The sequence below is a fragment of the Gasterosteus aculeatus genome, chromosome 4, assembly GCF_964276395.1.
Source record: "Gasterosteus aculeatus chromosome 4, fGasAcu3.hap1.1, whole genome shotgun sequence".
NCBI classification, from domain to species: domain Eukaryota; kingdom Metazoa; phylum Chordata; class Actinopteri; order Perciformes; family Gasterosteidae; genus Gasterosteus; species Gasterosteus aculeatus.
Genome location: NC_135691.1, coordinates 34,340,988 through 34,356,654, shown reverse-complemented (window position 1 = coordinate 34,356,654; position 15,667 = coordinate 34,340,988). Strand labels below are relative to the sequence as shown.

At 48.8% G+C, this 15,667-nt stretch overlaps 1 protein-coding gene across 15 annotated transcripts; it reads right to left on the bottom strand.

Moving 5' to 3' along the window:
- Positions 1 to 428: 428 nt before the first annotated feature.
- gata3 (GATA binding protein 3) lies at positions 429 to 14,819 on the bottom strand. 15 transcript variants are annotated; one of them, XM_078100533.1, is made up of 7 exons: positions 14,421 to 14,819; positions 9,803 to 10,233; positions 8,474 to 9,007; positions 6,494 to 6,550; positions 6,291 to 6,337; positions 4,137 to 4,262; positions 429 to 1,936 (listed from the first exon to the last, which is right to left on the bottom strand). In XM_078100533.1, exons 2-7 carry the CDS (start codon positions 10,035 to 10,037, stop codon positions 1,646 to 1,648), a joined length of 1,290 nt encoding a protein of 429 aa, XP_077956659.1. In that variant the 5' UTR covers positions 10,038 to 10,233; positions 14,421 to 14,819; the 3' UTR covers positions 429 to 1,645. The 15 variants fall into 15 exon arrangements, with proteins under 15 accessions (XP_077956659.1, XP_077956658.1, XP_077956664.1 ...); XM_078100532.1 differs by lacking the exon at positions 14,421 to 14,819 and adding an exon at positions 10,359 to 14,190; XM_078100538.1 differs by lacking the exon at positions 14,421 to 14,819 and adding an exon at positions 10,359 to 14,190 and having other exon boundaries at positions 8,531 to 9,007.
- Positions 14,820 to 15,667: the final 848 nt, after the last annotated feature.

The following is a 15,667-nucleotide window of genomic DNA, read 5'->3' as shown; positions in this document are numbered from 1 at the left end:
TGGAGGAAACACACCGTGTGCTCCGTTCGTGGGTCGAAACCAACGGCGTTCCTCTTATTCCGCCCAATGAATCATTGGAAAAATGTGCCACGAATGTAAGTGAAATAAATGGTGGCTGCGGGTCTGATGTGTGCGCGTGCGGCGCCGTGTGTCGGTCAGCGTGTATTCATGTGCCATGAGACAAAAGACCCGTCTGGCCTCTGTGACCCTGACGTTTGATTTGTTCCTCCATCGGCTGGTTATTTCTGCTCTTCCTGTTTGCAGCTCAGCTGACCGTACGAGTGGTTTGGGTGAAGAATGTATATACACATTAATATAAATATACATATATATATATATATATATATATATATATATATATATATATATATGTCTGAAAGATCACACAGTGCATAGGAGACAGAAAGGACGGCTCTCGACCACAGCGCTAACATGTCAACAGAGATTAAACTAGTTTATTATTTTCAAAGAGGGAAAAAAAATACGAAACAAAAAAGCAGTCATATTTTACACTAGTGATTATTATTAAATTTTTACAACCATTCAGTCTGCATAACATAAAGAAATAATTCTACATCTTTGTTTATTTCGTATTTTTGGTACTCTGATTTATACATACAAATAACAAATACAGGAACTTTTTTCACAATGCATATAATCTGTGGGCAGGAAGAAAGTCTTTCAGAACAAATGTGTGTGCGTGTGTGTGTGTGTGTGTGTGTGTGTGTGTGTGTGTGTGTGTGCGTGCACGCGTCAACACAAACCAATTGCCCGAGACCTATAGCACATCCAAAAGTAGAAACAAAAAAAGAAGAGAGCCGCTGACTCTCTGCAAACTTAATGCAACACAATTCACGCAGGCAACAAACAGAGGCCTGCCCCCCCCCCCCCCCCCTCCCCCCTCTCTCCCCCGTTTCCCTCCCTCTGGCACTCGGAGGCGTCCTCTCGTCTCTCCTACTCGTACCCTTCTCGTCGCTAGCTGCCCGGGGGCATGTTTCCTTTTTTGTTTTTCTCACTAAAATTAAAAAGTCTTCATTAAATGTACTGTATTTCATACAATTTGTACAAATATATTCAACGTCTGTCTCCCCTCGTCTCCAGCCAGAGGAGGAGGAGGAGGAAGAAGAAGGAGGAGGAGGGGAGTGGGCGGGGGGGGGAGGGGGTGTTTCCTGTTACACAGGTGCAAAGTGAAGGGAGGCGGGTTTAGAGAGAGTTCATTGTAAAAGTTTTTCAATGTTCTCGTGGTGTTCGTGTGTGTGTGTGTGTGTGTGTGTGTGTGAGGGGGGAGGGATGGCTTTTTGTACACAAATGGAGCTCCTCATCATGTGGAGCAGCTGGGAGGGCATGTTGGCGGCTTGAGGAAAGCGACCCCCCCCCCCTCCCACCTCAAGAGGCCGGGGGGCCGCGGTCAAGTCTGCAGAGCATTCACATCGCAGAGGTACACTTTGATTTTATAAAAATAAGATACAACTGAGGACAAAGGAGGCGAAGGCCTGCTGATCTCTCGCCGTAGCTCGGATGGCGGTGGGACAAAAGGAGGTGGGGGGGGGGGTCAGGGGAGTCGGGGGCCGTTTATTTGTCTTTGGGGATGTGAAGCAGAGGTACCGAGGGACGCGGCGGCGAGGCCTGCGGCGGCGCGCGGGGCCTAGCCCATGGCTGTGACCATACTGGAGGGGTGGTGGGGGGCGAAAGAGAGGCCGGAGGAGGGGTGCATGGGGGTGGGGGTGCTCAGCATGTGGCCGGAGTGCGAGAAGGGGGGGAAGGAGGACATGTGACGGGACAGGGCGGCCGGGCTGAAGGAGCTGCTCTTGTCCATCAGGCTCTTGGAGAAGTCGTCCATGCCGTCTTGGGACTTTTTGCTCTTCTTGGACTTGCTGGACATCTTCCGGTTCCTGGTCTGGATGCCTTCCTTCTTCATGGTCAGAGGTCGGTTGATCTGCTCTCGAGAGGAGACAGAAAGGAGGCAGATTAGTATTTTGTCGCGTCCGTCAGAAGGCAAACGGCGGCGAATCCCGTGAGTGAGGCGGAGTTTCAGAATAAGACAGAAAATGTGACCCACTTAGTTTCCTCTGTGGATTCTGGGGTTTTGGGAGACATAATGATATGTAATGGAGTCCCATTACGGGCCGATCTGACTGTCCCGTCGTGAAACGGATGATTGTTTATACTCGTGTGTGTGTGTGTGTGTGTGTGTTGGGGGGGATTTAAACGCTGAAGTGTATCTGAGGCTGCGACCGTGCCAGGGAGAAAACGGGGGAGACGGAGAGACACCGCGTGCAGAAACCGAGACAGAGAAAGCCTCTGGCAGCCAACGTCGACCACGGGGACACATGGCCACGACGGCGCCGCCTCGGCCAAGTCCTCCTCTGCACCTTCCTCCTCCTCCTCCTCCTCCTCCTCGACCGCGTGGCCCGTCTCCTGGCTCAAACTGCCCACCGCCGTCGTCTTCCAGCACCGGTTTAGCCGAGAGAGCCGGGTGAAGGAATTCCGGCCACGGGCCGCGTCACCAGGAGTGGACGCTGGATGAGCGGCTTCCTGCCGAAGGGCGGGGGGGAGGAGGGGGGAGGGGGCGCCAATTTCACGTGAACGGCAGAGGTTTGTGGTTTCATTCTCTAAGATGTGGGTTACCGGGCCCCCGCAGAGGGAAGGACCCCTCCCCCCCTACCCCGGGCCCTCGGGGGCCGCCCCCCCCCACCCGGCACATCAAACGAGGCGCAACGCCAAGGCGTTTGAGTCAGTGACCGCCGCAGAAACGCACAGCGCGAGACCTTCACATCCTCCCCCCCCCCCCCCCCAAACACCAGCAGCTAACCACCAGAAGCCCCCGTCCCCCCCCCGAGCAGAGAGGTGTCAAACACTTCAGTCAGAGACGGAGGAGATGAGAAAGACATCTTTTGACATGCGGTGACTGAAATGATCACTAGAGCCGGTCTGGTGTTCACGGGCGACAACGAGGCCTCGTGTTTGTGGCAACTGGTTTTTTTTTGTTTTCACAAGCGGCTTATGTAAACGGTGTTTTCGGGCACACACACACGCACACACACACGCACACGCGTGCAGGCGAGCGAGGACTTCGATGAACTCCCCATGAAGAATGTGGAATCTGTTTCAAAGGGAACGAGCCCCAAACAAGAGTCCGGATTTACCCCGAAATAAACTCCCGATTTACGCGCAGGGTCGGGGGGGGGGGGGGTCAGTTCACATGCTAACATGCTAACGTGCTAACGTGCGAGCGGGAAATATTATTCCTATCTCCCTGTTTCCCCCCCCTTTTTCTTTTTTCAATCCGCCCGTCCAAATGTGACTCTACGGCGCCTCTTTGCCAAAAGCAACAAGGGGAAATGATTTAACAGGGAGCGCTCGCGTGACAAGCCGGGCAGGATACTCCTGGGGGGGGGAGTGGTGCGTGGGGGGGGGGGGGGGGGTATCGGCAACCTGTATCTGTGGTCAGAGGGGAAAATATTACCTACATGTGGCCTTTGAGCAGTTCTTCTTCTTATTATACGTTTAGGCCACAATGGACGTTTGATTAAAAGTGACAGTTTTCTGCACAGGAGGGAGAGAGAGGGAGAGAGAGTGGGGGGGAGGGGGGGGGGAGATAAACAGGTCCCCTGGGTTTCAGATTGAGGATGTGAAATGATGTGGTGTGGGCCGCTAACCAAACCCCAAAACGAATCAGGCGGATTGGTGGTCAGGACGGGAGGACGGGAGGGGGTGAGGGGGTGAGGGGGGGACTCGGGGTCCCTGCGCGCTTGGAACCAAAAGAAATATGAAGGAGAAGAAGAAAAAGAGGGTCTGGGAATTAATGGAATTATAATTAAGCCCCCCCCCCTCCTTTAATATTCAAAGGCAAGGCGGCTGCGGGCTTAGTTCACTTCGGTCAAACGCATTTTAGATTCCCGCTTAATGCCAATAAATCATATTAATTCTACGGTATTTGTTATCGTCGTGCCCCGGAAGGTCTCTGCAGGGACCGGTCCGATCCGGGGCGCACGTGACCCTACACACACACACACACACACACACACACACACACACACACACACACACACACACACACACACACACACAGCCGCGGAGGTGCGCGCTGACCACGCCCCCTCCCCCGCCCGCCGGCAGGAAGCTTCGTTACTTACATTGTGCAGCTTGTAGTACAGGCCGCAGGCGTTGCACACCGGGTCCCCGTTGGCGTTTCTCCGCCACAGCGTCGTCGTTGTCGTCTGGCAGTTGGCGCACGACGTCCCCGCCCGTCTGGCCGCGGACTGCGCCACGCAACACGCGGGAGGGAGGGAGAGAGGGAGAGAGAGAGAGAGGCCCGAGAACGTCACATGACCACGCAATGACCCAATCAACAAGCAGATTTATTCTGACACGTTCGACGCCGGTAGTCGCGGCGCGTCGCTTCTTTAGAAAGCGCTGAAATGCAGATCGGGCGATTTATTTGGAAATTTGGAAACTTTCTGGGCTCCGGGTTTAAATAGATTAAGATTAAGTTTGTGTCATAACAGATCTGTATACGAGGCGTCTTACATTTCCATAAATAAAATAAAGAAAGTATTTATTTTCTTTCATTGCATACTAACTGCATTATTTGTGTTTCACTCGTGTGCATTAAGTAAAGCTGTTCAAAGCCAGTGCTGGTGAATAAAGGCTGTATTCTGTACACACTCTTAATGTACTTCATATTCTGCATTCAGGGCAAGCTAAAAAAATACTTTCAAATAAAGACTGAAATAGCAAAAACAGAGCTGCTTTCACTCGAGGCTAAAAATAGAGCACATACCTCCTAGAATAAATATTTACAGAAGACATAAAGAGCAGTGGTTTGAAATGGGAGAGCTATTAAATCTGATTAAATTGCCCCCCCCCCCACACCTTAAAGTTCATCCTTGTGCTACGAGGGCTTGTTTTAAACGTCGACCTCGTGGCGTTAAACAATAGAAGTGAAGAGGCCCGGGACATATAGATTCCAACACGGGACACCGTGGATAGCAGAGATGAACACATCATGCACTGAAATGAACCATATGAGCATACAATTGCGCGCCGATTAAAAGCATAATAATGGAAAAGGAAAATAAGTGGTTATTCTGAGCTTCGCCGCGGGCTACCATGCAGGGAAAGTCTTCCCATGGATTTAGCTGCCTGTCTGCGGCCCAGCTTGCTGCAGAGGCCTGACATTGATGTTATAATCTCTAAAAAACAATCAATAGACAGGTGACCGCAAAGGACACACTAAGGTAAAAGTAAAGGGACTACATTATCTCTTCCAATTATACACACGTGGTGGCCTAATCACCCCTGCTGCTGCTGCATGTGTGCTGCCAATAACCAATCAGATTGGAGGAATAAGCCTCTTTAAGTCCACATATGATGCGTTTTGCGTCTGCTTCTGATATTTACTTTCTGGATTTTTTTCCTATTAGACCAATTTACTAAATGCTTCAAAACGTTTCTGCCCAATTCAACGTTAAATATGAGCAGGAAAGACATCGGTTGGTTAACCTTATTCATTACAACTCAAATCCTCCTCTCGTGTATTTTTTTAATTTTTTTTGTGGCCTATAAATAACTTCCGGCCCTCCATAAATAAAAAAAAAACCGACAAGGTCAAATGTTGCGTGGCAATCACGCACCTGACCCGCGTATTTAAGGACAGATTCTAACGCTAAACAATCTCAAGTCGTGACTGCGCGCTGGCCCCCCCGCGGCCCCTCTCTGTTATGACTGGGAAGCGGGCTGTGTTGTTAAAGGCGACTTATCTGCGCTGCTCAGATATCCGGCAGCCCTTTCCTGGGGAGGAAGGTTTTCACATTAGAGGAGAGAGAAAAGGTCCAGAGCGGCACTGGACGGCCATCTTTGCCTCGAGAGATTTTTTTTGGTTGTCTTTTTCACAAAAAGGCATGAAGGGGAGGGAGGGGGGGGGGGGGACTTCTCTAAAGCTCGCGAGAGGGCCTTTCCCTAAAAATAACTGCAAAAAAAAAAAAAAAAGCTCCACCTGAAGCAATTGTAAGAATTGCAAAAAAAAAAAAAAAAGTATCGTAAATACTAGAATGTGAAAATAATGTTCATACGATGGAGCTCATTGAATGCAGGCCTGCAGCCACAACTTAACGGAGGCAATGCAACTCCAAAATACACATTCGGTCCTAGTGTTTGAACAGAATACTGTGAATCAATGACAATTTTAGCAAATAAAAAAAATAGCAACGTCATTGCATTTATAAAAAAAAAAAAATTAAAAAAAACTGTGCAGTTTTTTTTCTAAGGTAGTATCTGAAAACAGAGACCTGCACTTGTCGAGTCAATTTCCTGCAGCTAATAGGCCTACTTCTTCCTGGATAGGGGAAAAACAGAGAGAGAGACGGAAATGTCATCAATAGAGAAATGTGGTGGAGACGTACCAGCCGCCGCTTGGGTTTGATGAGAGGCCGATTCTGCCCGTTCATCTTGTGATAGAGTCCGCAGGCGTTACACAGGTAGTGACCCGTACCGTCCCGCCTCCACAGCGGAGTAGACGTGGCCCCGCAGTTCACACACTCTCTACCTTCTGCAAGAGCGCACACACGCAAACACGCACACACACACACACGCAAACACGCACAGGACACGGAAACCAGGTCAGTTGGTCCCTTCAAAAGTGATTCTTGATGCACGTAAAGTTGTGATTGCATCGAAACAATAATGTGGCATTGCAAATTAGTTCTACTGCAGCAGACATGATTTATAGCACTCGCACAAATACACAGGCACATATGTGGTGAACACAGCAGTTGTGTTGAGGTCCATAGGGCATTTTTATTTTCTTAAAATATTACTAAATGTTCAGGAACAGGATATTCAGACTACGCCCAATTAACTTTGGTCCTTATAGATAATAATGTAATAAATATCCTCCTTCTTTCTTTCCTCAGCCAATCTCTCGTCATGATAATAATAACATTAATAATAGATAATAGTATGTAGTATGCAAATAGTGTCTTTCAACGCGCTGCGTCCTTTGTTGTGGGGTGATTGACATCGCATGTTTGAGTGACACTTCAAGTGACGCCGACAGGTGAGACGCGCACTGACAGTTTGATTATGAACGGGCCTGAAACTGAAACGAGGTTGCTGGATTATTTGAAAGCAGAGACCCACACAGGGATTTTTTTCGTGCAACGCAGAGGGCATTTTGCATTTTCATGCAGCCACACTTCCCCTTTTTTTCTGCGAGATGCAAAAACACAAAGCTCGACTTCTTCACACATACAGAGAGAGAGAGAGACGTGCTGCGGGTCGACGCTACAGAAGTGTGTTTGCGTGGTGTGTGTATGTGTGTGTGTGGGTGTTTTACAAAGTAAAAACGGTCAGGGATCGTGCAGAGCGCTGCAGTACAAACAGGCCTCTCCATTGCAGACTTTGCATGTCGCTGACGGCGCGTTCAGGCTTTCCAGAGAAAGGAAGTTTACATCATCCTTAAAAGAACGGTTAATACTCATCAGATCTGGAAATGTCTTAAAAACGCACATTATCTCACATTATCCTCCGATTAAAAATCTGTATTTGCATTAGGAGTGTGATGTAAAATAATCCCGATGATATGCATCAACTAATCCACTGTTTTTCTATAGCCGCTGATATTAATCTCATTAAAGGAAGAAAAAAAAACTGCTTTTCAACAACCTTTAAAATAATTATCCCGCGCTACTAATTTGGAAGGATACCCCCCCCCCGTGTGTCTCTCTCCCTCGGCGGCCCGCTCTCTTCCCTGTGAGTGAACGAGCAGCATCCGGTGCTCCACCGCTGGATAAACAATGCAACTGTGGCGCGCACTGGTCTGACAGTAATGGGATTATCTTAAACATATAAACGGGGCGACACAGCCCAGAGAGCGTCCCCCCCCCTCCCCCCCTTCCCCCACTCTCCCTCTCTCTCCCTCGCTGTTAGTGTGGAGGAGAAGGGGGGGGGTGACACGAATTAATGTACAGCATTAAACTCTGAACTCTGTTGAGCATTTATTTTGTGGGGGATTTCAAGGAAGAAGGGAGAATAAAATAGTTTTAAAATGTATTTTGATATTTTTCACTCTAAATATATTTAATGTATTTATGAATACATTAAATATATTTTCATTTGTATTTTAACGTTCAGTATAAAGTCTAAAAAATATTTTTAATTGTATTATTACCGTTATTCTGCATTAATATATTTAAATACGTGCATAAAATATGTTTTCGTGGAAAATCTATAATTATTATCTGACGATGAAAGAAAGAGCATTGTGGTATTTTAATGCGCCTGCTTAGTGCAGGTCGACCCGTTTGGCCTTCAGCCCCCAAAAGAAGAGCTTTTCCATGAGAGGGATGAATGAGCTGCTCCTGGGCATTTCTCCTTTTTTTTTAAGTATGAGATTAAACATGGCTGATCATTAAGGCTGCACATCTGGGGAATAACGTTAGATCAAAAGGGAATGTAATAAAGCGCAGCCTACCTGAACAGGACCTTGCTTTTGGTCTTGTTTTGGAACCATAACTAGAAGGTGACCCACCTATCAGGCTACTTGGTGGGAAGAGGCCTGGGCCGTATTCGGGGACATAGGATGGGTATGTGGCGATGGGGTGGTGGTGGGCAGAGGATGACCCTGCTCCGATTGATGCCACGCTCCGGCTGTGAGCCGACTCCAGTTTCATACTCTCGGCCAGGGTCACCTGGTACTTTATGCACTCTTTATCCTCCTGCCGCCCGGAGCTGGTCCCCGGGTTGGAAATGCCCGGGTCCGGGGACACGTCTTTCGGCGGGGTCGGGGGAAACGTGAAGAGGTGCGGACTGGAGTGGCCGGTGGACAAGGAGGAGGAGGAGGCCGGGGGGTAGACGGACAGGCTGGTCGGGGAGCCGTGGTGCAGGGGGTTCTTGGGGAAGGGGCTCAGGTTCCAGGGAGAAGTGCTGTGGTGCGGCGCGATGCCTTTGCTCCCCTCCAGCCAGGGCAGAGAGCCGTGCAGTAACGAGGGACGGCACACCTGGCTACCTGGGGCAGCACAGAGACACAAGAAACCATCAGCGACCTGGCGACCGAAGGCCCGGACGCACAGCAGCTCACATTTACGCACTGATTTACCGCGCGCGTATACGTTTGATCGACAATATGGAACACGGCGACTTCATTTCCAGCTGCTCTTAAAAAAATAAGCGGAGGCTGCGGCCGCGTAGAGAAGACGAGTTTCTCTACGTGGCCCCGTTTTCTCCACGCAGGCCCCTTTTGACTGTCGCGATTGACTGTTGAGGAAGTTATAGTGTGCAAAATAGGGAACTTCCCAAATGACTACGTGTCTGCGAATGAGACGCTGCGATGAGCATAAATATTGCCCATGCGATCGGAAGTGAAAAAATGCTACTTGAGGTGACACGAATATTCAGTTTTTTTTCTAAACGCCTGTGCCAATACGTCTTTATTTTTAACTCAACACTTGAGAATATAAAAAAAAAAAAAAAGAAAAAAAAATTACGCGCAGGCTGTTTGAAAAAAAAAATCTTTTGATGTGTGTTTGTGTCAGATTAATGTAGCGTTTTATTCGCGTCTGTGAAGTTCAGGATGTCATAATATGCACAGAGACCAAAGAAACGCTCACGGTGGTTTCGCAACACAACGCGCTCTCGGTTTAAAACCAAGTCGGGTGTGGATCCCCGCCAGATAATACAAATATAACCCCCAACGCACTGACAGAATCTCCTGCGGGTCGGGGGGGGGGGGAGGAGGCCGGATCCCACCTGGATGCGCGGTGCACATTATCGAAGAAAAGGCCTAAAGAGGCCGTTTACTCACTGTGAGGAGGAGGCGGGTACCGCTGGACGGCTCGCACCGAGTTCCCGTAGTACGGAGAGACGTGGTTCCCCTGTGCGTCGATATTAAACAGTACATCCACATCGTCAGCGAGCTGATACTGCGAAGGGTCCATGTATGAGTGGCCGAGGCCCGGGTGATGCGAGCCGGGATGCTGCTCGTTCAACACCGCCGGATGATGGCTCATCCATCGCGGCTGGTCCGCACTTACTTCCATCGCTTTGCTTCTTTTTTTTTAATGCTGCTGTTTTTTTTTTCTGTCTTTAGTAAATGTTCATGCGCGCCGAAGCAAACTGGTGCAAGTCAAGTTGAGAAAGAAGCAGTCCCAAATCCGTGTTTCTTTATATTTTTTTTTGGAGGAGGGGGGGGGGGGGGGGGTTAAATCCACAGGTTCTGCGCTTGCTTCCGATCACCTGGAGACAAGAGAGGAGAGTTGAATTGTCTCATTTTCACCAAATTGTTTACACGCAGCGCGAATGAAACAGACTCAAACGAATTCGCCCGCAACGACAAACAAATATTTAAACACGAAACATACCCCACATTGCAAATGCAACAAAAGGCGTCTGTCATATAAATACGTCCAAAGTGGAATGCCGGCCCACGAACGGAGTTCCTCAACTTCTCCTCTCTTACGAAGAAAAAAAAAAAAGAAAAAAGAAAAAAGGAAAGAATGCGAGCGTCGGAGGCTCAACAAGTAGCGCGGGGCGCGCGTTCGTAGCGGGCGGCTCCGGTGCGCACTGACCAGCACCAGCGAGGTAAAGTCACTGATCAAATCTCTGTTTGTGCGCAGTTGTAGCCCTCTCCATTAACTCCGCTCCCCCCTCCCTCTCTCTCTCTCTCTCGTCTGTGTGGCTGTTGCTCGCTCAACCTCGCTTCACCTCTCTCTCTCTCTCTCTCTAGCTCCCCCTTTTTCTCTCTTTTTTTTTTTTTACAGTGAAGGCATTCTTTCAGGATGGCGCCAGGCAGCTCAATGCTCGCAGACAGCTGTGGCGCGACGCAACTTAAGGAGGGTCTGTCAGTGTCATCAGTTACGGGGAGGGGCTTGTCCTAATTGAATATAACGTGAGCCAAGGAGGGAAGTGCTGCACCATTTCTTTTTTTTTCAATGACTTTGCCAAAAATCTACGTGTATTATTTAAAGAAATATTATAGTTTTACATATGTCTCATAGAAGTTCTGCATCTAAACAAGTTTATATTAAATATATGTGTAGATGTTATACCCTCCCACTGCTCATGAAAGCATAATACGTTTGAGTAAAAGTAGTAAAAATAAAAGTGGTTTTGTCATACAGAGAGAAAGGGGGGGGCTCCTGTTGCTCCGGGCCGGCGGCGCGTTGCGGGACGTTCGCGCTTTTAAATTGTGTGACAGTGCGTCCTCTCGCGGTCACAGGAGCATTATTCCCCCACCGAGGATGGACGCGGGAGCCCGAGAGTCACAGCTCACTAAATAAGCCCGATGCGGCCCTTTAGTGGCGGCCGGTTAGCGCACCAACATCTGCGCAGTAACCTCCTCTCGGGCTGACCAGCCACGGCGGCCGGTGCCATTATTTATTCACAACGTGCATTAAATGCAACGCGATATTCGGGATTCCTGTGGTGAAAGTCGGCGTCTCCTCGGGGAAGGATTCTATGTCGGACGGGTCCAGTCGGTCTTCTCCGTATTCTATCAAATTGGCAGTGTGAGAGTAGAGATCTCGTGTGTGTGTGTGTGTGTGTGTGTGTGTGTGCAGTCGGGGCAGCCACGGCGACGCCGGTGGAGGTGACGTCACCGCGGCGTGTAAAAAAATAAATAAAAAATAAGAGTCAGGAAATGAAACCCCCTCCGCGGCGCGCCGGTGGGCACATGCAGCGGGAGCGCGCACGCCCGTGCACCACGTAGGTATCAGCAGCAGGATCCGGTGACTGAAAACCGCAGGTAGGCTCTGTCTAATTGGGGGGGGGGGGGTGATGATTCCGCACCAACACGCATCAAAATCAGTTGAAATAAATTTCAACACAAGGCCGCGCGACTCCAGTGTGCGTTTGATTCGACCGCAGTATATAATTCCCCCCCCCCCCCCTCCTTTTGATATGGAGACTTGGCGCAGCCTTGTTCTTTTCCCTTCTCCTGGACAGACCTACCTGCAGGAGGGGGGGGGGGGGGGGGGGGGTCCGTGCTGAAGGCTGAACTTGGACGCAAACTGCTGTCGCTGCTTTTGTCAAACTGTCAGCGGACTCGTGTAATTATCCTCTTGAAAAGTCGCGCGCAGCCATTATCCACCAAGTGCCCGTTAGAGGTGCGCGCGTGGCGGTGATTATGTTTGCGCTTTTTGTTTGTTTGTTTCTTGACTGGATGCATCCAAGCACCGGAATAAGACAAATACTTTTTTTTTTTTTTAAAAGGTTGTCATTCATAATCCCCAAAAATACTGAGAAATTGTGGCTTCACTTTCCTTTTTTCTCATCACTGGGTCGAGAACAAGTCCCCTCCGTGGGTGTATTTTTTTTTTTGCAGCTAATGGCCTACAAACAGCAGCGCGTGGTGTGCGTAAAAGGAGCAGCTCTGCGCCTGATGGCGAGATATGCGACTATGTCAGATGGCTGTGATTAAAATCCACACATGGCACAGTTTCTTTCTCTACATCGCGGCTGAGAATTTAAGACACGAGTGGATTATTCTATTGCCAGTGTGGAGGATGAAATGCTTCAGATAACGTCGGTGTGTGTGTGTGTGTGTGTGTGTGTGTGTGTGTGTGTTTACTTTGTCCCCACAATTATGGCCGCATCCGCAATTACAATCATTGTTTTTCCTCATAAATAATAATTCCTTCCGTCAGCTGATTAAGCAGAGGTCATATACATTAAAATCCCACAACAACAATCTGTAGAATTGTAATAAACGATCAATCAAACTACTATTTTAGAAAAAAAAATATTTTAAACGTGTTGTATTCATTTTGAAATATATGATAGATAAATGCTTTTTACAATCAGAAGCATGAGACATGAGAAATAAATTAACACTATTAATAATTAAATCCGTGTGTGTTACTGTTTCCATGTGGAGTCAAAGGCTTTAGCATCCGGCTCCCGTTTTTCAATGATAACCATGAATCCAAATAATAGGACACTATTGCATTTTATCACAACGTACAAATAAAAAATATATAAAATGAAAAATACAACTTTACAAAGCATTAGACGGAATGAAGCACTGAGTGAGTGCAGAGCTGCGTGTGTGCACAACAACTGAAGATGAAAAGGCATGGGATACACAATATACACATACTGGTGAAATTGTCATTTATAAACATTTAGAAACCGGGTTAACGAACCTTTATGTAACAGTGCCCCCCCCCCCCCCCGCACCCCCATGTGAGTCATCTGTCACCTTTCTAGTCTTTTCAAGAAAGCTGCAGCTGTTATTCTGTCAGCATGAGAACCGACTCGGCTTCTTAGAACAAAACCAGGGCGGCAAATTCTGCTGCTTCACTGCGCGGATTTCTTAGAATGATTCAAATGAGAACTTTACGGGCTGTGAGACAATTCAGCTTTTTCTTCGAGTGTTAAAAAAAAAAAAAAAAAGGGAAAAGCAGCAGTTTTTATTTAGTGAGACGGTCTGCCGATAGACTGCGTCGCGATGCTTATCGACGTCTGTGTCGCACTGATGTAATCTGCCGTTTAGCGCACGGGGCCTTTTCACCTCTGAGCCTCCGGATCCGCCACAGAAACAAAGTCATTCATACATGCAGCTGTTCGGTCATTCTGCCGCAAACACCAGGGGTTATTTATGCCATGTAAATTAAATCAAAGCGCAGAATTCAGCCTCTTCATATTAAAACAGCGCAACGTGCCCGCTGCCCCTCTGGACTTATTAATAATAATTTATAAATATTTCCATCACAGCACAAAATCGAGCAAGTCACAGCAAATATCCGCCTCCTCTACATCCTCTCTGCCGTATCAGGACGGATCGACCAAAGGCGACGTGGAGGGAAGTAATAATAAACAGGAACGGAACGCAGCCCCGGAAAACCCGAAACCTCTTTGTGACCCGCCGGCGAGGCAATCAGATCAATTTCACGGCTCGTGAGGGATTCTACGTGCACACCGCCAACCCGAGCGCTGCATTAGGTCGTTAAAAGCCCTCATCTGGTTCTGAGGTGAGTTAGCTGTATAGGTGGTGGGGGTCAGGGGGGGGGGGGGGGCGGCCGTTTTACGCATCTCGTTTGAAGTGGAAACGGCCCGATGGTTTTGGAAGGAAGAAGAAGCTCGTTCAGGTCAGCGGCAACAATGGCGGACGTTGTGGATATTCTGGCCAGTGTCATCAACACTGCAGACCCCCCCCCCCCCCCCTCTTTAGATATTGTAGCCACACCATACCCCCCCCCCCCCCCCCCCCCTCTCCCCTTTTTATTTTTTTTTTAATATATATTTTTTCAGCCGGCAGAATTCGTTTATTTTCCGTTTTACTTTTTTTTTTATCCTCCCGGTCACAAAAGTTTCCCGTCGTCCGCAGAGGAGCGAAGGGGAAGAGGAACAGAGGAAAGGAGAGGAGGAAACGAGGAAAGGAGCCCATCGGACGCGATGCAGAGCGGATCTAAATATTCACTGACCTGCGGCGGACGAGCGGACGCTCGCGTTTTCTTTTTTTTTTTTTTGTCCCCTCCTGCGTGCAGACGTGAAGAAAGAGCGACGTGCAGGATGGAAACGCCGATGGCATTCAGAGAGAACAAACGCACGCGCTCTCACGTCGGCGGTGGCGGTGGTGTCAGTGCGCGCGTCCTCGGTCCGGGAGTCACATCATCATCGCGCATAACGCGTCGCGAGGAAGAGACACGCGCGCACAATAGGCTGCAGCGGGCAGGCTGCACGCGCGTTATGGGCCAACCAAGAGGCGGCCCTCTCTGCCGCGCGCGCGTCCTCTTCCGGGTCTGGAGGCGTCACAGGTTAGAGGCTGAGACGCCCAATTAAAGGCAGTGGAAACCAATCACAACGTCACAATTTGACCTCTTTGACAGGCACACGTGTTTACTGCTTATATTCTAACATGGAATGCTCACACGTATATGGCTGCTATTATTTATGCTGTATTTCCTTTTGTTTTTGTTATACTATTTCTAAAAATCAATGTAAAGAGACCTGACCAGGTGTCGCCCATTGACACCAGCCGGATGTAAATGCCTCATCGTTATCAGGTGTCATGGAGCAGCATGTACATACACACGTGTATTGGGCAGAAAATACGTATATGCATGGTCGCGTGGGAGAAGAAATCATGTTTTAATCGTGCAAACTGAGGCTACACCGGCGCCCGAGCCAGCGTGCACGCGTAGGTGTATTATCTATAAAGCCAACTAATAAGAACGGAGCGTGCGCACTTTGTGTGCCTTTTGCGGGTATTTCAGTCCCTCCGTGACACGCAGGATGTTGCGCCTCCTTTTGTGCTCCGCAGATGAAGCCACGCGGCTGCTGTCTGATCGACAACACGAGATCCGCGCCAAACGCCACAGCAATTAGAGCCCGACGTGTGCGCGAACGAGTCGGTTTTCTTTTTAAAACGGCACAGCTTTATTTATTTTTATTTTTTTTTTCTACGTGCACGTGCACTCAAACCCGCAGCGACAGAGGCCTGCTAGACCACGGTTCATTGAAAGGAGCACCAAGCAAATCCGATCCCGCTCCCTGTGAAACGCACTGAGGGAGGAGAGGGGAGGATGCTGCAGGCTTTGTGTCTCTCAGCGTAAACTGATCACTCTCAAATCTATCTTTTTTGGGGGGGGGGGGAGGAATTCAATTAAGGTAATAAATTAGCGATAATATGCGAACAAACGTCGTTTCATAAACTTGCAACGAATGCATC